At 44.3% G+C, this 26,048-nt stretch overlaps 1 protein-coding gene across 1 annotated transcript in view; it reads right to left on the bottom strand.

Annotated features, from left to right (window-relative positions):
- Positions 1-1,575: 1,575 nt before the first annotated feature.
- Positions 1,576-26,048, bottom strand: part of LOC112259621 (GREB1-like protein) — a 40,943-nt gene continuing 16,470 nt past the window's right edge. The window contains exons 16-31 of the mRNA XM_042328848.1: positions 25,622-25,814; positions 23,405-23,538; positions 22,973-23,315; positions 19,562-19,677; positions 19,061-19,305; positions 18,326-18,879; positions 17,884-17,986; positions 17,586-17,741; positions 17,193-17,332; positions 16,538-16,699; positions 13,070-13,274; positions 11,808-11,973; positions 11,107-11,467; positions 8,428-8,628; positions 2,584-2,722; positions 1,576-2,249 (exon numbers count right to left, since the gene is read on the bottom strand). Coding sequence (XP_042184782.1) covers positions 2,086-2,249; positions 2,584-2,722; positions 8,428-8,628; positions 11,107-11,467; positions 11,808-11,973; positions 13,070-13,274; positions 16,538-16,699; positions 17,193-17,332; positions 17,586-17,741; positions 17,884-17,986; positions 18,326-18,879; positions 19,061-19,305; positions 19,562-19,677; positions 22,973-23,315; positions 23,405-23,538; positions 25,622-25,814 — 3,382 coding nt within the window. The 3' untranslated portion in view covers positions 1,576-2,085. The remainder of the gene's footprint in view (positions 2,250-2,583; positions 2,723-8,427; positions 8,629-11,106; positions 11,468-11,807; positions 11,974-13,069; positions 13,275-16,537; positions 16,700-17,192; positions 17,333-17,585; positions 17,742-17,883; positions 17,987-18,325; positions 18,880-19,060; positions 19,306-19,561; positions 19,678-22,972; positions 23,316-23,404; positions 23,539-25,621; positions 25,815-26,048) is intronic.

Below are 26,048 nucleotides of genomic sequence, written 5' to 3'. Positions count from 1 at the left end.
AACCTCTCGCTCAATGTGAGCAAGAAAAAGGAGCTGATCATGGACTACAGAAAAAGGCGGGCCGAACAGGCCCCCATTGACATGGACGGGGCTGTAGCGGATCGTGTCGAGAGATTCAAGTTCCTCTGTGTCCACATCACCAACCAACTATCATGTTCCAAGCACACCAACAGTCATGAAGAGGGCACGACAACACATTGTCCCCTTCAGGAGACTGAACAGATTTGGCATGGGTCCTGCACCATCGAGAGCATCCTGACCGGTTGCATCACCGCCTGGTATGGCAACTGCTCGGCATCTGAGGGTATTGCGTACGACCCAGTGCATCACTGGGGCCAAGCATCCTGCCATGTAAAACCTATATACTAGGCGGTGTCAGAGAAAGGCCCTAAGAATTGTCAAAGACTCCAGTCACCCAAGTCATAGACTGTTCTCTCTGCTACCGCACGGCAAGCGGTACCGGAGCGCCGAGTCTTGGATCAAAAGGCTCCTTAACAGCTTCTACCCCCAGGCCATAAGACTGCTGAACAATTAATCTAATGGCCACCTGGACTATTTACATTGCCAACCCCCCCATTAGTTTTTCTCATTGCTGCTACATCACTGTCTTCACATCACTACATCACATACATGTACAAATTACCCCGACTAACCTGTACCCCCCGCACATTGACTCAGTACCGGTACCCCCTGTATATAACCTTGTTATTCTTCATGTTACTTTTTAGAATTTTTTACTTTAGTTTATTTAGTAAATATTTTCTTAACCAACAATGCAGTTCAAGAAAGAGTTAAAACTTGTTTGGGATAGGGGGCAGTATTTTGACGTCCGGATGAAAAGCGTGCCCAAAGTAAACTGCCTGTTACTCAGGCCCAGAAGCTAGACTATGCATTTGGATTTGGATAGAAAACACTCTAAAGTTTCTAAAACTGTTAAAATAATGTCTGTGAGTATAACAGAACTGATGTGGCAGGCGAAACCCAGAGGACAAACCATCCCAAAAACATATTTTTGTCAGCCTACCACTTTTCAATGGCTGTCACTTTTATTATAAGGCGAAATCCTCCCAGACTGCAGTTCCTAGGGCTTCCACTAGTTGTCAACAGTCTTTAGAAAGAGTTTCAGGCTGGTTTTTGGAAAAATGACCCAGAAATTGAAGTTTTTCTAGGTGGCTCCCATTTTGGCTGTAGTGTTTCCAAGCACGTGAGTGAGAGCATGTTCTTTGGTATTTTTTCTCCGGTAAAGACAATAACGATTCTCCGTCTTAAACTTTATTGTTTATTTACGTATTAGGGAACCTAAGGTTTGATTGTAAACGTTGTTTGACTTGTTTGGAAAAGTTTATAAGTAACGTTTGGGATTCATTTTGTATGCATTTTGATGGAGGGAAACTGGGAGGATTATTGACTGAAGCGCTGCCAGCTAAACCGAGTTTTTATGGATATAAAGAAGGACATTATCAAACAAAAGGACCATTTGTGATGTACTGGGACATTTTGGAGTGCCAACAGAAGAAGATCATCAAAGGTAAGGCATTTATTATATCGCTATTTCTGACTTTCGTGTCGCACCTGCCTGGTTGAAATATGTTTTTCATGGTTTTGTATGTGGGGTGCTGTCCTCAGATAATCGCATGGTGTGCTTTCGCCAGGCTCAGATCAGGGACAGACTCCAACACAAGCCTCAGTTAAGAGTCTCTGGCTGAACAATTCTGTTCCTAACATAGTGCAGCGTGGGAGAGGAGCGTATAGGAGAAGTTACATCCACATTGATGATGACCACGTCTCCATACAGGGCACTTGGGGTCTGGGTGTGCCCCAATACATCTCTCTGATCTCCTGACATACAGAGAATTGTTGTGCTTGTTAAGTGGTCTGAGAACAGATGCTATCCTCCTGTTTGATTAGGGTCTGTGTGACAGGAGGTTGGCTGAACAGATCTAAGAGTGATTGTATCCTCTGACAGACAGAGAATGATTGTGATTGTTAACTGGTCTGAGATCAGTGGTTGGTGGTTATCCTTCTGCCTGGTTAGGGTCTATGGAACAGGAGGGCAGCTGAGCAGGTCTGGCATCAGTCTTAGGGTTAAACATGGCGTCCGGTGAGAAAGTAGAGGGGCCGGTCCTCGCTGCAGTTGGCCGTCTGGAACTCATCCCTCAGGCGGAACTGCCACTTGTCCTCCAACTCCAGCCGCATGATGGTCTGACGCAGAGAGTTACGGTCCCTGCAGATCACACACAATGTGGCACCTAGGAACAGGGTCAGGGGTCAGAGGTCATAGGTCAAGGAACCAATCAGAAAGGTGCCATTGTTTTCCTACGGTATATACGTGTATTGTTGTATGGTTCATTATACAGTATATGTCATTTTGGATGTATATATTGGAAAACATTATAATCAGAGGTCAGAGAACCAGTCGGAAAGGTGGTATTGATCGAGTGAATTGAATTGAAGATTAATAGCCCTAGGCCTCACAGACATTACATTGGTCAAACCTTACATGGTTCCAAAACTATGGATGAGGTTACACTTAACTTTACACAAGGGCTAACAAAACACAACATAGAAAATAGCATTAGTTACCTTTGAGGAAGTGAAACTTCTTGAGGAGGCCAGAGACAACGAAGGAGTCACACAGGTAGAGCAGCAGGCCGCTGAAGACCAGACCCTGGTGGTCCAGGTTTGAGGAGTGTGGCCTGGAGCTGACGTAACATACTGACACCTGGGGATGCAGAAAGCACAGTCACATCTCCACCATCTCAGTCATGATGTTTTATCATGGGAACATGGAATCGTTCCAATTGTCCAAATCCTATACGAAAAATTCTTAAAACCTGTGCTTGACTTAACATTTTTACAATACATTTATTTTGCAGAAATCAATACATGAGTTGGACACAAGTTGGCATTCAGAAAGTATTCATTCCCCTTACATGTTCTACATGTTAGAATCACCTTCGACAGCAATTACAGCTGTGACTCTTTCTAGGTAAGTCTCTAAGACTTACACACCTGGATTGTGCAATATTTGCAGAACATTTGCAGAAAATATTCATACCCCTTGACTTATTCCATATGTTGTTGTGTTACAGACTGAATTCAAAATGGATTATATACTTTTTGTCTCACCCATCTACACACAATACTCCATAATGACAGTAATTCAAAACATGTTTGACATTTTTTCAAATGTATTTAAAATACAATACAGAAATATCTACTTTACATAGTATTCACACCCTTGAGTCAATACTTTGTAGAAGCACCGTTGGCAGCGATTACATCTGTGAGTCATTCTGGGTAAGTCTCTAAGAGCTTTCCACACCTGGATTGTGCAACATTTGCCCACTATTCTTTTCAAAATTCTTCAAGCTCTGGCAAATAATTGGTTGTTGATCATTGCTAGACAACCATTTTTAAGTCTTGCCATAGATTTTTAAGTAGATTTAATTCAAAACTGTAACACAGCCACTCAGGAACATTCACTGTCTCCTTGGTAAGCAGCTCCTGTGTAGTTTAGGTTATTATCCTGCTGAAACATGAATTCATCTCCCAGTGTCTGTTGGAAAGCAGACTGAACCAGAACTTTGCCTGTGCTTAGCTCCATTTCCTTTTCATCCGGAAAAACGGAAGTATCTATGGTTCAACGAATACCTGGAAGATGTATTATATCTCTCAATCTCCGCGTAGGTCGGTAATAATATTAATAAAGAGAATAATACGGTGACGTGCCCCCACTGTTCATTTAAACTGTGCGTCAGATCACACACTGTTTTAGAGAATCTTCTCGCCCAAATATTCAGAGTGACAGAAAAGTACTGACAATCTTCCAGGTATTTGTAGAACCATAGTTTCATTGGTAACTTCTGTTTTATATGTATGAAGTTACGAATGTAAATATGGTTCTACAAATACTTGGAAGACTGTCAGACATGCCAACAAGGTCGCAAGGAATAGCACTACTAACCTCTGATTAATGTGCCGGTGCCACTGGAAGAATGGCAGACCCCAGGTTGTGGCAAGATGCAACGTTGACCTTGTAAAATCTTGAGAACGTGCAGGGCGACGACCAGACAGCAGCTGTGCATATCTCATTCAGGGGGACGCCTCTCAGTGCAGCCCAAGATGTGACAACACTTCTGGTCCAGTAATATATCACACTTTCTGGGACAGGGAGCCCTATACCCTTGTAGGCCTGAGCAATGACATCCATAACCCAGTGAGAAAGCCTCTGCTTGGACAATGCAAGGCTTTTTGACTTCCCAACGAAGCACAGAAACTGCTGGTCTGATTTCCTGTGGTGCTCCAAAACTTGCATATAGCATTTGAGGGAACAGACTGGACACTGGAGATTTGCTCGCTCCTCCTCCGCATTCTGGAAAGGAGTGAGGGAGGAAGGCCGCCAGCTCGATGGCTTGATGTGAAGGGGTGATACATTTAGGCAAAAGGCTGGATAGGACCATAAGGCCTTCCATGGTAAACAGACAGGACTCATAGAGAGTTCGTGGAGCTCACTCCCACGTTTCGCTGATGAAATAGCTGACTCCTCCGTATGCTCGAAGGGAGGTTTTCGCAGATCTCAAGTTCTCGCCCGGACAGGTCCACATGTTCAGTTCCAAACCGCTGCCATATCATCTTCACTACTTGCGGGTGAAGTCTCCATTCTCCCGGGGCAGTTTTCTGACACGACAAGAAGTCCGCCACCTCGTTCACCTTGCTTGGGAGATGAATGGCTCGTAGGGCCCATGTCAGAAGTTGTTGGGCCACCTCATTCCCCCTTGATGGTTGATGTGGAACACTGTCAAAGTATTGTCTGATTGTATCAGGAACCGGCAGAAAGTGATTCAGGGCTAGGTAAATGTCTGAAGTTCTAGCACGTTGATGTGCATTTTTCTCCAGCGGGGGAGCCACTCTCCCCATACAGACCTGTGTTGCCACAGTGCTCCCCAGCCTGTTAGTGAAGCGTCGGTTGTCAGTTCCCACCTTACCGGAATTGATCCAAGAGGGACATCTGTAGTCAGGTAGGTTCTCTTCCTCCATGGCCGCAGAGTAGAGTAGCATGCCCATGTCACCTGCATTTTGGTGTTTCTGTCCCACTTGGGGTCCAGGCGGAGGTCATTAAACCACACTTGTAGTAGTCTTAAAGACAGGAGGCCTAAAGGTGTCACCCTGGAGGCCGCCGTGAGCGTGCCCATCAGTTGTTGGAACGTTGGTACCTTCACCACTCATTCAACTGGAAAATTGCAGAAGAAGAATACTGTCCACACACTGAGTTTTTTACATGCCCTCATAGTACAGGAGTTCAGAGCCATACCAATAAAGGTGACCTTTTGGCCTGGTGTGAAGTTTTTTGTTTTTGTTGTTCATGGTAAGGTGGGTCAGTGTCAACGCTTGGTTCTCAGCCACAAACTCGCGAGAGGGGGAGAAGATGAGCCAGTCGTCAAAGTAAGGAAGGATCCTGATCCCCTGTAGGTGGAGGGAGATCATGGCTGCACTCACACATCTTGTGGAGATGCAAGGAGCCAGGGAGAGGACGAAGGGTAATATCGCAAACTGAAATGCCTGGCTTTAGATGGCAAACCGCAGAAAATGTCTGTGTTCTTGTCACGCCCTGACCATAGAGAGCGCTTGTTTCTCTATGGTGTAGTAGGTCAAGGCGTGACTAGGGGGTATTCTAGTTTATAATTTCTATGTTGTGTTCTAGTTTATATTTTCTATGTTGGTGTTTTTGTATGATTCCCAATTAGAGGCAGCTGGTAATCGTTGTCTCTAATTCGGGATCATATTTAATCATATTTAAGTACCTATTTTTTTTGTGTTTGTGCATGTGCACCACGTTTTGTTGTTCGTTTATTGATTTATTGTTTTTGCTTTAAGTTCCACTTTTGAAATAAATATGTGGAACTCAACATCCCTTAGTCCTGTTCTTACGACAACCGTGACAGTTCTGGTAAAACAGGAACGTGAAGGCCATCAGTTTCGTGGGCTGTAGCTCTTTTGGTCGCCCTGGGTGGATCCAGGCGATCAACGGATCCAGGCGATCAAAATTATCTGTGAAAACCAGGCTGTCAATTCTGACTAACCTCGCTTCCCTTACTTTTACAGGCATAATGGTGCAGTTAATGCAGGGTTCATCAAGGGCCTCATACAGGTGGCCAACGCTTAGGCAGGCGGGGCACAGGTCATGACCATCTTCTACTTGTAGTTTAGCTTCACAAGAGGAGCAGCTATGCATGCCCAGTGTTCTCTCAGAATGTGAAGAAAAAATATATAAAATAAACAAATAAAATATTTTTTATGCAATAATCTGATTAATCAAGTTAACTAATATAATAGTAACTGGAGACTGTATTACAACAACTATCACAATACAGAGTAAAGGTAGAGAGCTACAATAATCTGGCAGGAATTGTACAGCACCTGCCAAACAATTTAGGGTGAGCCTAGCTATGACCACAGGGCTGGAGCAGGAGAGATATCATGTTTAGGAGAGTTATCACATAGGCTTATTAATGTGAAACACGCACGAATGGCCGTTGTTTGGTAAGCCAAGCTGACAACACACAGTGGCAGCTAGGTGGAGTTAGTAAACTAGCTGATAATACACAGTGGCGCTAGCTTGTAGCATGCCAGTAATACCAGGGGAGAGGGATGCCTAGGGGAGGCAATCCAAATCTCAAGTTTTATAGCTGAGTAGGCTAACAACCTTCCTAGACGCGGTTATCAAGGGAAGTGACCCGTTCGAGTTTTAAATAGTCGAAGGACAACGAGTGCCCAGTGGCCTCGATAACGAGCATAGCAGTGGAGAATATCTTGACAAGGTTAGCACCGGAGTACGGTGGCCAAGACACACACACACCACTTTGACATTGTAAGGGTATTGTGTATAGGTCAGTGACCAAACATTTATATTTAATCCATTTTAAATTCAAGCTGTAACAACAAAATGTGGAAATCTTAAGATTTTCACATTCTCTCCACCCCCTTTTCAAAAGATTGCTCAGCTAATACTCAGGGCCTATGTTGAGGTAACTGACTAAATCTTACCTCAGGGCCTGTGTTAAACACCCTCCCCCCATAGGCCAGAGAGAAAAAACGTTAAGTTTTACAGATAATCTCGTGCTATTTTACACATTTTGACACAAAGCTCTGATTTTTTAACTGTTTTAGAACTCAGGGTTTCTTAAAAGATGGGACAAAATCAACTATATTGTGATTGATCAGAGTACTAGCCATCACACCATGTAAAGGAACAACCTCCTAATTATTATTATTTTTAATTATCTAACTGGATTCATGTCAACTCCATCAGACACCATAAAAGGCATTTCATTTTTACAGTTATTATCCAACAAGTGTTTAAAGGCCTTGATTGTTTAATTCTAAATGTAGATTATTCAAATATGGAAAACAAATCTCCACACTGTCACGCCCTGGCCTTAGTATTTTGTGTTTCCTGTCTCTGTGTTTTGCACCGGTTAGGACTGTTTCGGTTTTCCCACATTTTCTTGCTTTGTATATGTATATTGTTCACGTTATCATCTTTATTAAAGATGTTCAACCATAACCACACTGCATTTTGGTCCGCCTTTCCTTCGACGGAAGAATCCCGTAACACAAATGTCTTTTTGTTTTGTTTTATAGCTCTATTGAACACTCCAGGGCTGATTTTGTTAGCATTTTGGCATGTTTTTCTAGGTTGAGAACATAAAACAACATGTATAAAGCAAATATTATCCCTTATACCTAGAACAGCAAATACTTCAACAGCAAATGTTGCAGAACAGTGATTCTAATATTTGTTCTGAATATTTTCAAAAAAACGATATCTCACCATCAGTGATGGAAGTGACAAGCCACTGACGGAGATGACAATAGATCTTGAAAACAGACATATTATTGCCTCTAAAAATAAAAGTTCAATACAAACAATTGTAAAATATGGAGAATGATTCATTTCAAAATAGCCAATAAAAACAACCATCCTATCAGATCTTGCAGCACTCTGACGGAGTTGACATTAGACAGAAATCTGACGGAGTTGATGTTTTACATAGTTGACAAAAACAAAAATGTTCTTCTTCATTCAAGTGGTATTCAAGTAGCTTTATGACTCCAAAATCTAATGACATGTAAACATATTTTAACCAAAATTCATATTCTATCTTAATCTATCAGGCAGACGGAGTTGACAGTTCATGGTTGTGACCAAGGTGATTCCAATATTGTCTGTTTAAATCTATCAAAAGTAGAGAACTTTACAGATTATGAGTGGTCTTTTGGCGCTACATGTAATGAGGACATGAATAAGGATTTTAGACAAATCAGGCAACCGTCTATGGATCTTACCTCAGGGCCTATGTTGAGGAAATTGTCTATGGATCTTACCTCAGGGCCTATGTTGAGGAAATTGTCTATGGATCTTACCTCAGGGCCTATGTTGAGGAAACTGTCTATGGACAGCACAGGGTTGCTGTTGTTCTGTACTGCCTTGGGGAACAGTCTGTGGCTGCAGCTTTGGAGGAACTTCTCTAGGAGGAACTGAGCCGGGGCAGCCAGGAGGGTGTGATCACTGTCTGGGGCACAGACATACTGGTACGGGCTGATGGGGGCTGGATTTTCCATCACCTAAAGGGGGAGCAGGTTGGGGGTTAGGGTGACTGACTGTGTTTCAGACATATTTAGGCACATACAAACACACTATATTATGTACAATAAGAGTCAAACGTTTAGACACACCTACTCATTCCAAGCTTTTTCTTTATTTTTTACTATTTTCTACATTGTAGAATAATAATGAATACTTCAAAGCTATGAAATAAAACATATGGAATCATGTAGTAACCAAAAAAGTGTTAAAGAAATTAACCAAATATTTTATACTTGAGATTCTTAAAAGTAGCAACCCTTTACCTTGATGACAGCTTTGAACACACTTGGCATTCTCTCAACCAGCTACATGAGGTAGTCACCTGGAATGCATTTCAATTAACAGGTGTGCCTTGTTAAAAGTTAATTTGTGAAATTTCTTTCCTTCTGCCAATCAGTTGTGTTGTGAAAAGGTAGAGTTGGTATACAGAAGATAGCCCAATATGGTAAAAGACCAAGTCCATATTATGGCAAGAACAGCTCAAATAAGCAAAGAGAAACGACAGTCCATCATTACTGTAAGACATGAAGGTCGGGCCTCCCGGGTGGCACAGTGGTTAAGGGCGCTGTACTGCAGCACCAGCTGTGCCATCAGAGACTCTGGAGTCGCGCCCAAGCTCTGTCGTAACCGACCGCGACCGGGAGGCCCGTGGGGCGACGCACAATTGGCCTAGCGTCGCCCAGGTTAGGGAGGGGTTGGCCGGTAGGGATGTCCTTGTCTCATCGCGCACCCGCGACCCCTGTGGCGGGCCGGGCGCAGTGCGCGCTAACCAAGGTTGCCAGGTGCACGGTGTTTCCTCCGACACATTGGTGCGGCTGGCTTCCGGGTTGGATGCACGCTGTGTTAAGAAGCAGTGCAGCTTGGTTGGGTTGTGTATCGGAGGACGCATGTCTTTCAACCTTCGTCTCTCCCGAGCCCATACGGGAGTTGTAGCGATGAGACAAAATAGTAGCTACTAAAAAACAATTGGATACCACGAAATTGGTGAGAAAACGGGCTAAAATTAAAAATATTTAAAAAATACGGAAAATGTCAGGAACTTTGAAAGTGAAGTCGTAAAAACCATCAAGCTATGAAACTGGCTCTCACGAGGACCGCCACAGGAAAGGAAGACGCAGTTACTTCTGCTGCAGAGGATAAGTTCATTAGTGTTGACTGCACCTCAGATTGCAGCCAAAATAAATGCTTCACAGAGTTCAATCAGAGTTCAATCAGATAATCAGGCCTTCATTATCAAATTGCTGCAAAAAAAACAATACTAAACTTGATAAGAAGAAGAGACTTGCTTGGCCAAGAAACACGAGAAATGGACAATAGACCGGTTGAAATCTGTCCTTTGGTCTGATTGAGTCCAAGTTAGAGATTTTTGGTTCCAACCACCATGTCTTTGTGAGATGCGGAGATCATCTGTTCACCTACTCTGCATGTGTGGTTCCCATCGTAAAGCATGGATGAGGAGGTGTGATGGTGTGGGGGTGCTTTGCTGTTGACATTGTCAGTGATTTATTTAGAATTCAAGGCATACTTAACCAGCATTGTGCAGCGATGCGTCATCCCATCTGGTTTGCTCTTAGTGGGACTATCATTTGTTTTTCAACAGGACAATGACTCAAAACACTCCTCCAGGCTGTGTAAGGGCTATTTGACCAAGGAGAGTGATGGAGTGCTGCATAAGATGACCTGGCCTCCACAATCATCCAACCTCAACCCAATTGAGATTGTTTGGGATGAGTTGGACCGCAGAGTGAAGGAAAAGCAGCCAATAAGTGCTCAGCATATGTGGGAACTCCTTCAAGACTGTTGGAAAAGCATTCCTCATGAAGTTGCTTGAGAGAATGCCAAGAGTGTGAAAAGCTGTCTTCAAGGCAAAGGGTGGCTACTTTGAAGAATCTAAAATATATTTGATTTGTTTAACACTTTGTTGGTTACTACATGATTCCTTGTGTTATTTAATTTTTGTATTTGACCTTTATTTAACTAGGCAAGTCAGTTTAGAACAAATTCTTTTTTACAATGTTGGCCTGCCAAAAGGAATCCTCCGGGGAAGGGGGCTGGGATTAAAAATCCCAAAATAAAATTAAAATTAAAATATAGGAAAAAAAACACACAACACAACAAGAGAGACAATACAACACTACATAAAGAGAGACCTAAGACAACAACATTAGCATGGCAGTAGCACATGACAACACAGCAAGGTAGCAACACAACATGACAACAACATGGTAGCAACACGGTAGCAACACAACATGGCAGTAGCACAAAACATGGTACAAACATTATTGGGCACAGACAAAAGCACATGTCTTCACTATTATTCTACAATGTAGAAAATAATAAAAATGAAGAAAAACCCTTGAATGAGTAGGTGTGTCCTTACTTTTGACTGGTACTGTATATATAAAAAAAAGTTAAAAAGAAGGATGTGGTAGAAAAAGTAGGAGCAGAAAACTCACTGTGAGTTTGGGTTTGACCAGAAAGTCCTTGTGTCCTCCAAAGGGAATGTGTTTCTTCATCAGGCTGAAGTGGTTGAAACGACAGAGCAGCAGACCACTGCTGTTGGCTCTCAGGTTGAAGTCCACCTCGTCACAGCTGTACCTGTGGAGGTCATACTGGACGTTCTGTGTCAGGTCCACATTGAGCATGACAAAGTCATGGAGGTGGCATCGGGAGAAGGGCATGGCAGGCAGGCGGCGGGCCAGGGCACTGCTCCACTTGCGGGTGCCACACATGGTATACAGGAAGATCTTAGGAGTAGCCTCAATGTGCTGCAGCACCGTCTTCAAAGACACGTTGGTCAGACTGGGCCCTGTATCACTGAGGGAGAGAGGGATATTAGTAAGGGTGTTGATAGAGTAGTCCAGATAAATGATGGTTCTTTCTGAGAATTCATTGCAGATCGATATTAATGTACCAACAATCAGGGAGGTTTTGAGTATATACTGTATATATATTTTTTACATTTTAGTCATTTAGCAGACACTCTTATCCAGAGCGACTTACATGCATACATGTTGGTACTTTTTCATACTGGTCCCCAGTGGGAATCAAACCCACAACCCTGGCATTGCAAGCACCATGCTCTACCAACTGAGCCACACATGAGGATATGCTTGCATGCGTGCGTGTGCATTCCAGTTTGAGTTTGAAACTGTACCTGCTGCTGCACTGGGGTTGGTGTGCGTTCCAGAGCACACAGGAGTCGTTCATCATGACTATGAAGGGCCAGATGTCATGCCTCTTGACCCCCTGCTCTCCCAGACGGTTTCTCTCCAGCTCCAGGTTGTGGTATGACAGCTCCTTGATCATGAACCGAGCTGCCCCTGGGACAGAGACAACAGTAATGTTACAGCTATGTTACTGTTCCAAATGGCACTCCCAATATGGTGCATTACTTTTGACCAGGGCTCTGACCATAATGACATATATGATGATGGTGGAGATCCACTGATCCCTTATTTATTTTATTTAGTTTGGTCTAGTCACATGACCTGACGAGAAAAAGGTCTGGACTGTGGTTATCCCCAAGGTCAAATCCAACAGATTTATTGTGGGTCAAATTCACAAATTGTATGAACACAGCAGAAAAATATTTGCCAACCACTAACTAAAGAGCTCTACCACAGAGCTCCAACTCTAAAGGCTCTAACTCAAACGACAGTCTGAACACAGTAGCTTTGACCTGAATTCTAATTATTACTTTATTGGCCCGTCCACCTGCTGAACTGTCCTGTTTTTATCGCCCTTTACCTAATGCCCCTATTGCTGCACGTGCCATGTGCCTGTAGTGCTGCAACACTATTGGTCCATCCATAAAGACTACACACCTGATTGGTGGATCCATATATCAGACTACTGGCCTAGTTGTGTTTTCATTGACCAGGCCCTACCCTATTGGTTAATGTAATATTTAACTCTTACCTACTGACTACAACCTTACTCAACAGACGGCAAGATACAGTATGTCTCTTGAAGTTCACACTGACTGCCATAAATTCATCACTATCAGCAGAGAGAGATAAGCTGCTAGACAAACTAAAAGTGTAAAATACATTAGTGTATAAAGAAATACATAAATATAGTTAATAAAACACAAGGCAGCTCTATGATCTCTTTGCTGAGTGTTCTATCACACATTACTATGGTCCTCAATGCTACCACTCAGCAGTGAAACACCTTATTGAGCACTATGATGGGACGAAAAACCTGTAATACTGCAACTCTCCAATCAAGGATCACAGAACTAGACCAATGAAATGAGAGGAACTATCTAAATGAGGGGTGAGGTTGCCCCTAGAAGCTGATCTTGGGTCAGTTGTGTATTTTCCACACTAATGGTTAAGGTTAGGATTGTGGGAGGGAAAGCTGATCCTAGAACTGTACCTCAGGGAAACTTCAGCGCAGAGCCCAGACACTCACCGACTCCAGCGCTGTTCAACATGGCTGGCAGCACCAGCAGGATGTGGTTGGGCCATTTTCTCCTGTAGTGTTGCATCTCGTATTCTTTGACAACCAGGATGTGGAGGTGGGCGGTGCCCTCCATGGCATGGAAAATGTTGAAAAGGCCGTGCTCCTGACGCCCCGTGGTCGGGGTGAAGATGGGGCTCTTCAACAGACTGGGGTCCTGGGGAGAGAAAGTAGAGATATAGTTAAAGTTGCATAGTGCAGCCGGCTAGGGCCCAGGTAGCCTGGTCAAGCAGACTGACTGTTGAGCTGAACTATCACGAGATCAGGCTGCTTCCATTAGACTAGGACCAGGGCTCATTAGCATCAAACCACTAAAGTGAGAGAAGGAGAGGTACATCAGTGTATAGATCGCTCTGTGTGAGACATGTGGCAACTTCTTGTAACATAATGATGTGAGTGTCTGTGTTGATAATGTGTTGTTTACTGTAGGTGTTGTTTACTGTAGGTGTTGCTTAAATGTTGCTTATGGCACTGTTTCATTGAAACATATAACATGCAGTTAGGAAAGATAAGGCAAGCTTTTTCAAAAAGATATTGGCATCCTGTAGCACAAACTCAGAAAGGTTCTGGGACACTGAAGTCCATAGAAAATAAGAGCACCTCCTCCCAGCTGCCCACTGCACTGAGGCAAAAATCCACTATAATTGAGAATTTTAATAAGCATTTTTCTACGGCTGGCCATGCTTTCCACCTGGCTACCCCTACTCCGGTCAACAGCCCCCCACAGCAACTCACCCAAGCCTCCCCATTTCTCCTTCACCCAAATCCAGATAGCTGATGTTCCAAAAGAGCTGCAAAATTTGGACCCCTACAAATCAGCCTGGCTAGACAATCTGGACCCTCTCTTTCTAAAATTATCTGCCAAAATTGTTTCAACCCCTATTACTAGCCTGTTCAACCTCTCTTTCATATCGTCTGAGATTCCCAAAGATTGGAAAGCTGCCGCGATCATCCCCCTCTTCAAAGGGGAAGACACTCTAGGCCCGAACTGCTACAGATCTATATCCATCCTACCCTGCCTTTCTAGTCTTCGAAAGCCAAGTTAACAAACAGATCACCGACCATTTCGAATTCCACTGTACCTTCTCCGCGATGCAATCTGGTTTCAGAGCTGGTCATGGGTGCATCTTAGCCACGCTCAAGGTCCTAAACAATATCATAACCACCATCGATAAGAGACATTCCTGTGCAGCCATTTTCATCGACCTGGCCAAGGCTTTCGACTCTGTCAATTACCACATTCTTTTCGGCAGACTCAGTAATCTTGGTTTCTCAAAGAACTGCATCGCCTGGTTCACTAACTACTTCTCAGACAGAGTTCAATGTGTCAAATCGGAGGGCCTGTTGTCCGGACCTCTGGCAGTCTTTACGGGGGTGCCACAGGGTTCAAATCCCAGGCCGACTCTCTTCTCTGTATACATCAACGATGTGGCTCTTGCTGCTGGTGATTCTCTGATCCACTTCTACGCAGACAACACCATTCTGTATACTTCTGGCCCTTCTTTGGACACTGTGTTAATTAACCTCCAAACGAGCTTCAATGCAATACAACTCTCCTTCCGTGGCCTCCAACTGCTCTTAAATGCAAGTAAAACTAAATGCATGCTCTTAAACTGATGGCTGCCCACACCTGCCCTCCCGTCCAGCATCACTACTCTGGACGGTGCTGTCTTAGAATATGTAAACTACAAATACCTAGGTGTCTGGTTAGACTGTAAACTCTCCTTCCAGACTCACATTAAGCCTCTTCAATTCAAAATTAAATCTAGAATCGGCTTCCTATTTTGCAACAAAGCATCCTTCACTCATGCTTCCAAACATACCCTCGTAAAACTGACTATCCTACCCATCCTCGACTTCGGCAATGTCATTTACAAAATAGCCTCCAACACACTACTCAACACATTGGATGCAATCTATCACAGTGCCATCCGTTTTGTCACCAAAGCCCCATATACTACCCACCACTGCGAACTGTACGTTATCGTTGGCTGGCCCTCGCTTCATACTCGTCGCCAAACCCACTTTCTCCAGGTAATCTACAAGTCTTTGCTAGGTAAAGCCCCGCAATATCTCAGCTCACTGGTCACCATAGCAGCACCCACCCGTAACATGCGCTCCAGCAGGTATATCTCACTGGTTACCCCCAAAGCCAATTGCTCCTTTGGCTGCCTTTCCTTCCAGTTCTCTGCTGCCAATGACTGGAACGAACTGCAAAAATCACTGAAGCTGGAGACTCACATCTCCCTCACTAACTTTAAGCACCAGCTGTCAGAGCAGCTCACAGATCATTGCACCTGTACATAGCCCATCTGTAAATAGCCCATCCAACTAACTCATCCCCATACTGTATTTATTTATTTATCTTGCTCCTTTGCACCCCAGTATCTGTACTTGCACATTCATCTTCTGCACATCTATCACTCCAGTGTTTAATTGGTATATTATTAGTGTTCGTTTCCTCGTTTCCTTATCAATTAGTTACTCATTGGTGAAATTAGCATTATGACAATAACTTTAATTAAATAATTAAAAAACCTTTATTAATGCAATTGCAGACAGAAGTTGACAAACAGGAACATATCATGAATGTTTCTGAGTAAGTTCTGCATCCAACAAAAGGTCTCCAGAGTTTTATTAAACCCTAAGTTGTGCCCTGGTGATGTCACAGCCTACGTCATCATCCTCTACTCCCGGGACCAAAACCATGCCTACAAAGCTGTATAAACAAGGCCTTTATTGTTAGCTAAACACTTAACAGTAAATGTCCCCTTCCCCCAAAGTTGATTTATTGTGGAATGTTTACGTAGTCTTATCTCCTTCACTCCCCTGCAGAGTTCTGTCTAAGTCACACATTTCTAAGAAGGGCCTCTTTATAATGAGGCAGAAAAAGAGAGAGAAAACTAAAATACAAATGTAGAACAATACTAAACATCTACAATATTGTTAACCAGTAGTCTAAAACCCTATGAATGTAAGTAGGGAGGGGTCTTTTAACCCCTCTCCTTCTATTAATAAAACATAAGCATAATAAATGTTTTATAATACATCAAACACTTTGGTACAACACTTTTCATGACCCCTAGGTGAACCCCTATTTATTGCCGTATCTTACCTCATTTGCACACACTGTATAGACCTTTTCTACTGTATTATTGACTATATGTTTGTTTATTCCATGTGTAACTCTGTGTTGTTGTATGTGTCGAACTGCTTTGCTTTATCTTGCCCAGGTCGCAGTTGTAAATGAGAACTTGTTCTCAACTAGCCTACCTGGTTAAATAAAAATATATATAAAAAATGCACTACTGATTACAGAAGCTGAAGGGAGAACATTCCTTGCCACTATTCATAATCATCTTGGGAACAACATTCTTAGAACTGGAGGGCAGACTCAAGATTGTCCATATCACCCTTTACCTGCGCAGAGACGAGGGGCAGCCTCATGCTCTCCAGGTGACTGCCTTGCTGGCTGAAGACAAAGTGCTGCTCCTTGGCCTTGGGGATGATGAAGTGGAGCTGCACCTCCTCTCCCAGCATGGACGAGCAGAATGTGAAGGCGTGGAAGGTGCACTCCGACAGCTGAACAAAAACACATCAACACACATCGTTGCACATCCTGTACACTCAGAGCTCCACCACCCAACACACCACGCAGTACACCACTCAGTACACCACACCACCCAGCACACCACCCATCACACCACCCAGTACACCACCCAGCACATCACACATCACACCACTCAGTATACCACACATCACACCACTCGGCACATCACCCGGCACACCATACAGCACACCACCCAGCACAAAAGGCTGCAATGCTCAGCACAACAGTCCTTCTACAAGTTGGGTTGTGTTTTTCTATAGGTTTAGAAAAGTGGAAGAAGGGTGGGGCTGTTGAGAACACACAACACAGCAATAGTTGACACAGGTGTTCTGTTAGTTAAGCCAATAAATCAAGTTCTCCCATGAGACAAACAATCTCTTCACAATGACAAACTACTCTTTCCCTCCCAGAACCATCTTTAGATCTAAATATATAGATGGCTCTGTTCCCTCCCTATGTACTGACCTGTGTGGCAGGGCTTCCTTCACAATAATGGTGACACTGCTCACAATGGTGAAATGCATTGTGGGCCGCGAACATACTCAGCCGAATCGACACAGTCTCCCTCTTTACAGGCATTTGGCTCTCTCCTTCCAGTTTGGGATCTGCATGGACAAATATTACAGTTACATCCACATGCTATGGGACAAAGCCGTTTAAGATACACACAGACAACAAATCAATATACATTTCACACTTGAGGTAGAAGTTGTCCTTAAACTAAGATCAGATGATGTAAGATCAGATGTTAACACCAAATATTAACTCAACCTATTAATGGGGTCCACTCATATCTGACCCTGAATCAGGGCAGCTTCCTTCTACAATGACATGGGCCGTGAATAAGAGTCTGCTGACCTTTCAAGCACTTTGGCATCTTGTCAGTGTAAACGGAACTGGCCCTTCTGAACTTAGGGTCTCTGGGGAAGAGGTCAAAGGGTAGTTTGCGGATCTCCTCGATGTCTGGCCACTGGGTCCTGGCTGGGGGTGTGGCCTCAGACATGTCCGTGGTCGCTAGAAGAGGAGGAGAATGACACATCAATAAACATTTACATCAGCTTCAGTTCCTCGAGTCACACAGCATCAGAGAGAGAGAGAGAGAGAGAGAGAGAAAAAAAATAAAGACAGATAAAACATAAGATCCAGCTCTCCTTACTTTCCTCCAGCTCCTCTTCATCGTACACATCCACTTCCAGCAGTCTAATCAACATGCGGAACAGGATGCGTAGAAACTGCAGGTAGGCACCGGTCTTCCCCACCTATTACAGAGAACAGAGTAATTAAATGGACTTACCTATCCGGTTGTTACAACTGACATGCTGACATTGCATACAGCCATCAACACTTAATCTTAGGCATCCATTCAAATACCATAATTAAACACAATTGCCTCTTTGGACTCCATACATCTAGGTCCATATTCTCTTGCACATGGTGGTAGAAGACTGATACTTATCTTTGTATCCGAATGGGAGGGATATGATAGGACAATCCATATCAGCATGCAGCTCTAGACTATGCCGGATGGCATGCACAGGAGAGGTGCTGTCATTGATATAGATATGAGGTGATAGATTAATATCTGTATGGTCTCTAACCTGTGGGGGTCCACTGAGCAGCAGGCGTCGTGGGTGTGGCACCGGGGGGGCCTTGTGGTCGGCATGGTGCTGCCCGGCTACGGTCCACTGTCTGTAGAAGATGCTCTGCTCTGCCCCCTGGAGGTTAGGTTTGAAGAGGGGCCTCAGCAGGCTGCTCCAGCCCACATCAGCGTGAGGCAGCAGGGAGAAGGAGCTCAGCTGGCTCCCTGATTCTGGAGCCAGGAGGCTGTAGGCTGCGTGGGACAGGATGACAGTCCGTGGAGAGACTAGAGGTGACTTGCTGCCCCCGCCGCACCCCGTGGACTGGCTGGGGCATTGGGTAGAGGAGGAGGAAGAGCAGGAGGGAGGGGTGTTGGAGGGGCAGGGGGCGGCATTACCCAGGGAGTCACACTCCTGTTTGACCCGGCAGGGGGAGGATGAGGCCGTGCCCGGAACTGTCCTGTAGTCCATCATGATGCTGCCTGCCCTGCCTCCGGGGGGGCAGGAGGAGGTGGAGGGCTTCTGGGAGGAGTCAGGGATGTCAGAAGAGCTGACCCCGTTCTCTGCCAGAGAGCCTGAGAAAGGGAGAGGAATAGGATGGGGAGAGAGAAAGTCCAGACTCATAGAATAGTCTTTCAACTGTTTCATAAACCCTTTCCAACTGTAAGACCCTCACTACACAGTATCCTGAAACCTGAAAACAAGCGGCTCATCCCCATTTCCTAAACATGTTGAGTCTGTTGTCCAGGGACCTACCGGAGGCTTTAGTAGCAGTGCTGACATTGCTCTGGGACTTCTCCAGGTCCACATGAAGCCCTAGGTCTGGCTCCTGGGGGCCGCTGGTTTTGTCTGTCTCTTGGTCCCTGTGGGCCATTGCCTTGCGGGGCTCCTGCACCATCCCCAGGGACACGTAGGAGCAGGCTAGACCTACCTCCTGCTCCAGGGCCGTACGTGTCAGGTAGCTGGAGTCGATCAGACGCAGATCACAGTACTTCAGAGACCTTTAAGGGGAAAAAATAGGAAAGGTGAGGTAGGGGACTCTGCAGTTTTACCAAGTCAATCCAATAGAAGGTAAACCTTTTTTACAGGATGGTGATGACCATTTGGACTAGGTATCCGAATTGGGAAACACTTTGCATTACTAGCAGTATTACAACATTACTATAGAGGTTTATGAGCAACCTCAAGTGCTACACAAATTTGCAATACTACTTGCTAATACTACTGTGGCAAATGTGATGTGTTTGAGTTGATCACCTTGGGAAGGTCTCTCCCAGAGGGTCTTTTCCAGTGAGGATGACGACACAGGGAAGACCCTCAAGATCCTCATAGGTTTGAGGGATCCAATCCTCATTTTCACATCCCTGCCAGGCCTGCAGCAACAACACAACACACAATTAGAAATGTTTACGGACCAAATTAAAACCAAGTTAGGTAACACTTTATTTAGAAAGTCCATCTGTAGACGCTCTACAAACTATCACTAATATTTCAACTGTCTACTAATCCTAACTCTAGCCCCAACCGTTACCCTTACCCTAACCCTTACCTTAACCTTTTTGGGATAGGGGGCAGCATTTTCACTTTTGGATGAATAGCGTGCCCAGAGTGAACTGCCTCATACTCTGTCCCAGATGCTAATATATGCATATTATTATTAGTATGGGATAGAAAACACTCTGAAGTTTCTAAAACAGTTTGAATGATGTCTGTGAGTATAACAGAACTTATATGGCAGGAAAAACTTGAGAAAAATCCAACCAGGAAGTGGGACATCTGAGGTTTGTAGTTTTCCAAAGCTTGGCCTACCGTATACACATTGAGATATGGATAAAGTTGCACGTCTTACGGCTTCCACTAGATGTCAACCGTCTTTAGAAACTTGAATGAGGATTCTACTATAAAGGAGGGGCTCATGAGACCTCTTTGAGTCAGTGGTCTGGCAGAGAGCCTTGGTCTCATGATGCACGCTCCCGACAGAGTTACCTCTCATTCCAGTGCTTTTCTGAAGACAAAGGAATTCTCCGGTTGGAACATTATAGATGTTTTATGTTAAAAACATCCTAAAGATTGATTCCATACATCGTTTGACATGTTTTAAAGGACTGTAACGGAACTTTTAGAGTTTTTGTCTGGATGAAGTGCCTGCGCATCATGAAGATGGATTACTGGGCTGAACACGCGAACAACAAGTGGACATTTGGACGTAAATTATGGAACTATATGGAACAAATCAGTAATTTATTGTCGAACTGGGATTCCTGGGAGTGCCTTTTGATGAAGATCATCAAAGGTAAGTGAATATTTATGGTGTTGTTTCTAACATTGTTGATTCCAAAATGGTGGATATTCCTCTGGCTGTTTTGGGTTCTGAGCGCCGTTCTCAGATTATGCTTTTTTCGTAAAGTTTTTTTGAAATCTGACACAGCGGTTGCATTAAGGAGAAGTCATATCTTTTGTATCTTTTATCAATGTTTATTATGAGTATTTCTGCAAAATCACCGGATGTTTTGGAATCAAAACATTACTGCACGTAAGGCGCCAATGTAAACTGAGATTTTTGGATATGAATATGCACATTATCGAACAAAACATACATGTATTGTGTAACATGATGTCCTATGAGTGTCATCTGATGAAGATCATCAAAGGTTAGTGATTAATTTTATCTATATTTCTGCTTTTTGTGACTCCTATCTTTGGCTGGAAAAATGTGTTTTTTCGACTTGGCTATGACCTAACATAATCATATGTTGTGCTTTAGCTGTAAAGCATTTTTGAGATCAGACATGATGGGTAGATTAACAAGATGTTTATCTTTCATTTGCTATATTGGACTTGTTAATGTGTGAAAGTTACATATTTCTAAAAAATATTTTTGATTTTCGCGAGCAGCCTTTTCAGCAGAATGTTGTCGAGGGGTTCCGCTACGCTATAAAAGTTAACTCTAACCATAACTCTATCTCTTACACTTACACTAACCCTTATTTGCGTTTTTTGTAGCTTATTTTTTACTTATTTTGTACATAATGTTGCCGCTACCGTCTCGTATGACCGAAAATATCTTCTCGACATCAGGACTGCGATTACTCACCACAGACTGGCAGAATCCTGTTTTTCCTTTAACGAGTCTGACGAGGCCGACGCGAACGATATACTGCTTTCTCGGGAACAGGCCCAGATCCCCAGGATTTTCGTGAAGAGGAGGCGGAGAAAAAGGGACCAAAGCGCGGGCTGCCTTCTGGGAATTCGTAGGTGATCAGATAAACGCCCACTTCCTTCCATTCTGCTAGCAAACGTGCAATCGTTGGAGAATAAAATAGATGACATACAGTTGAAGTCGGAAGTTTACATACACCTTAGCCAAATACATTTAAACTCAGTTTTTCACAATTCCTGACATTTAATCCTAGTAAAAAATTCCCTGTCTTAGGTTAGTTAGGATCACCACTTTAATTTAAGAATGTGAAATGTCAGAATAATAGTAGAGAGATGATTTATTCAGCTTTTACTTCTTTCATCACATTCCCAGTGGGTCAGAAGTTTACATACTCTCAATTAGTATTTGGTAGCATTGCCTTTAAATTGTTTAACTTGGGTCAAACGTTTCGGGTAGCCATCCACAAACTTCCCACAGTAAGTTGGGTGAATTTAGGCCCAGCAAACAAAAAAACGCTCACCCAGAGCCGGCGCTCCTAGTAGCCTGGGACTTTAATGCAAGGAAACTTAAATCCGTTGTTAAACCATGTTAAATGTGCAAGCAGAGGAGAAAAAAAACTCTGGACCCCCTTTATTCCACAGACAGAGACGCATACAAAGCTCTCCCTCGCCCTCCATTTGGCAAATCTGACCATAATTCTATGCTCCTGATTCCTGCTAACAAGCAAAAATTAAAACAGGAAGCACCAGTGACTAGATCAATAAAATAGTGGTCAGATGAAGCAGATGCTAAGCTACAGGAGTTTTGTGCTATCACAGACTGGAATATGTTCCGGGATTCCTCCGATGGCATTGAGGAGTACACCACTTCAGTCATTGGATTCAACAATAAGTGTATCGATGACCGCGTCCCCACAGTGACCGTACCAACCAGAAGCCCCAAACAGAAGCCACTGAGCTAAAGGCTAGAGCTGCCGCTTTCAAGGAGCGGGACTTTAATCCAGAAGCTTATAAGAAATCCTGCTATGCCTTCCTACGAACCATCAAACAGGCAAATCGTCAATACAGGACTAAAATCAAATCGTACTACACCGGATCTGATGCTCGTTGGATGTGGCAGGGCTTGCAAACCATTACAGACTACAAAGGGTAGCACAGACGAGAACTACCCAGTGACACGAGCCTAACAGACGTGCTAAATAACTTCTATGCTCACTTCGAGGCAAATGGCACTGAAACATGCATGAGAGCACCAGCTGTTCCGAAAGACAATGTGATCACGTTGATTAGGGGCTCGTAAGTAAGCATTTCACTGTAAGGTCTACTACACCTGTTGTATTCGGCGCATGTGACTAATAAGATTTGATTTGATTCTAAACCTAACCCTAACTGTGACGTTAACAAGTAGTTGCTTATCAACAGATATTTTGTTGATGGTATTACCCTATGTAGAGCACCTACAGATGGACTATCCAAACTATCCAAATAAAGTGTGACCCCAAATCTCACCCTGAGTCGGTTAGCGAAGTGTAGTGGAAGGCTGAGCTCGGCGGCAGGGTTCCCCAGCAGTATGGCAAAGCAGAACTGGAGACCCAGCTTGTCCCTGACGTCCTCCAGGCGCTCCTGGGCCAGCATGGCTAGCTGCAGAGAGGGCACCCGGATCAGCAGCATGTGGCCCCGGCCCCTGGTCCCCTCCCGGCCCGGAGCACTGATCAGATCCTCCACCATGGCCAGGGTCTCGGGGGTGATGTTGTCCCGTAGGGAAGGAGAGGAGATCAGAGCCATCATGGCTTCCGTGTACTGCTGGATCAACAGGTAGCTCCTGATCACCATGCTGTGTAGGTGGGGATGTCTGCAAAAGAGAAAGTAGAGGTGGTGGTGTTAGTCGTTTTAAGGCAGCTTTTTGGGGACCTGACCCCTGACGCAGAGTGACTGACTGACCTCTCCAGCAGCATGTTGACCATCTTCTCGAAGGCGTCATCACAGCGCAGGATGGGGCTGGCCACCCCCTGCCGCAGAGAGCTGCTGTGGTCCCTCAGGCCAAAGTACACCAGCTCCTTAGGAGAGACCTCCCCCTATGGGTCAAACACACTAACATCAGCTGCTGTCTATGCAAACTGACTGTTCTCTGTGTCTGTCAGTTACATTTACATGTGTTTTTAATTTTATTTATTTAACCAGGTAGGCCAGTTGAGAACAAGTTCTCATTTACAACTGCGACCTGGCCAAGATAAAGCAAAGCAGTGCGACCCAAACAATACAGAGTTACACATGGGATAAACAGACGTACAGTCAATAACACAATAGAAAAATCTATATCCAGTGTGTGCAAATGTAGAAAGGCAATAAATAGGCCATAGAGGAGAAAAAAATTACAATTTAGCATTAACACTGGAGTGATAGATGTGCAAGTAGAGATACTGTGGTGCAAAAGAGCAAAAATATAAAAATGTGGGGATGAGGTAGTTGGGTGGGCTATTTACAGGTGGGCTGTGTACAGGTGCAGTGATCGGTAAGCTGCTCTGACTGCTGATGCTTATAGCTAATGAGGGAGATGTAAGTCTCCAGCTTAAGTGACTGTTGCAGTTCGTTCCAGTCATTGGCAGCAGAGAACTGGAAGGAAAGGTGGCCAAAAGAGGTGTTGGCTTTGGGGATGACCAGAGAAATATACCTGCTGGAATGCGTGCTGCTGTTGCTATGGTGACCAGCGAGCTGAGATAAGGCGGGGCTTTACCTAGCAAAGACTTATAGATGACCTGGAGCCAGTGGGTTTGGCGATGGATATGTAGTGAGGGCCAGCCAACGAGAGCATACAGGTCACAGTGGTGGGTAGTATATGGGGCTTTAGTGACAAAACGGATGGCACTGTGATAGACTACATCCAATTGGCTGAGTAGAGTGTCGGAGGCTATTTTGCATATGACATCGCTGAAGTCGAGGATCGGTAGGATGGTCAGCTTTACGAGGGTATGTTTGGCAGCATGAATGAAGGAGGCTTTGTTGCGAAATCGGAAGACGATTCTAGATTTCATTTTGTATTGGAGATACTTAATTAATGTGAGTCTCGAAGGAGAGTTTACAGTCTAACCAGACACCTAAGTATTTGTAGTTGTCCACATATTCTAAGTCAGAACCGTCTAGAGTAGTGATGCTAGTCAGGCAGACAGGTGCAGGCAGCGATCAATTGAAGGGCATGCATTTAGTTTTACTAGCAATTAAGAGAAGTTGGAGGCCACGGAAGGAGTGTTGTATGGCATTGAAGCTTGTTTGGAGGTTTGTTAAAACACAGTGTCAAAAGAAGGGCCAGATGATTCAGAATGGTGTTGTCTGCGTAGAGGTGGATCAGAGAATCACCAGCAGCAAGAGCCACATTGTTGATGTATACAGAGAAAAGAGTCGGCTCGAGAATTGAACCCTGTGGCACCACCATAGAGACCACCAGAAATCCGGACAACAAGCCCTCCGATTTGACACACTGAACTCTATCTGAGAGTCAGATAAGAATGAGGTGAGTGCCAGAGTCGAAAGCCTTGGCCAGGTCGATGAAGACGGCTGCACTGTACTCTATTTTATCGATGGCGGCTATGATATCGTTTAGGACCTTGAGCGTGGCTGAGGTGCACCCGTGACCAGCTCGGAAAACAGATTGCATAGTGGAGAAGGTACGGTGGGATTCTAAATGTCCGGTGATCTGTTTGTTAACTTGGCTTTCGAAGACTTTAGAAAGGCAGGGCAGGATGGATATAGATCTGTAGCAGTTTAGGTCTAGAGTGTCTCCCCCTTTGTTTTTGTCACACTGCTTTGCTTTATCTTGGCCATGTCGCAGTTGTAAATGAGAACTTGTTCTCAACTGGCCTACCTGGTTAAATAAAGGTGAAATAAAAATAAATTAATACAATTTGAAGAGGGAGGTGACTGTGGCAGCTTTCCAATCTTGTTGTCTCAGTGGTGGAACAATTTTCGACCCCATTATTTGTGCGGCTATTTAGATGTTTTTACTTGCATTGACTGTGATATGGGTTTGTTTTCCTACCTTAGTTGAATGCACTGACTAAGTCGCTTTTGATAGAAGTGTCTGCTAAATGACCCAAATGTGAATGTAATTCCAAATAGGTACCACCAGAAGATGTAGATGAACCACTGCACAGGGCCACTCACCAGGATGTCTGTGTTGTCTGGCCAGTGCACCTCGTTGTGAACGCTGATGCGGGACTGTCTTGTCTGCAGGGCGAAGGGGAAGCAGCTGACCTGCAGCACCAGCAGGTTCAAGGCCTCCAGGACCTCCTGGCAGTTTACCACCCTGTCAGCTATACCCTGAAGCTCCCCATGGCACACCGAGCCTGACCGGGCACTACACAGCGAGGGGAAACAAAAATGAAGTTACCTTGAGGTAAGTTGTTCTGTCCTGTTCTATATTTATTACGAAAAATACACCTCTGCTCTTTTCTGTCTTGTTCTGACTTGGCTTGGGCTGTTCTGTTCTTATTTAGTACGCTGTGTAGCTGAGGACTGACCCTCTAGCCATAGCAAAGTTTTCATTACAACATCTGTCAGAACCAACAGGATCAGCAGCACAACCTCCAGT

Source organism: Oncorhynchus tshawytscha, linkage group LG10 (assembly GCF_018296145.1).
Source record: "Oncorhynchus tshawytscha isolate Ot180627B linkage group LG10, Otsh_v2.0, whole genome shotgun sequence".
Lineage (NCBI taxonomy): Eukaryota > Metazoa > Chordata > Actinopteri > Salmoniformes > Salmonidae > Oncorhynchus > Oncorhynchus tshawytscha.
Note: the sequence above shows the minus strand (reverse complement) of the source record. Positions and strands in the feature narration are given on the sequence as shown.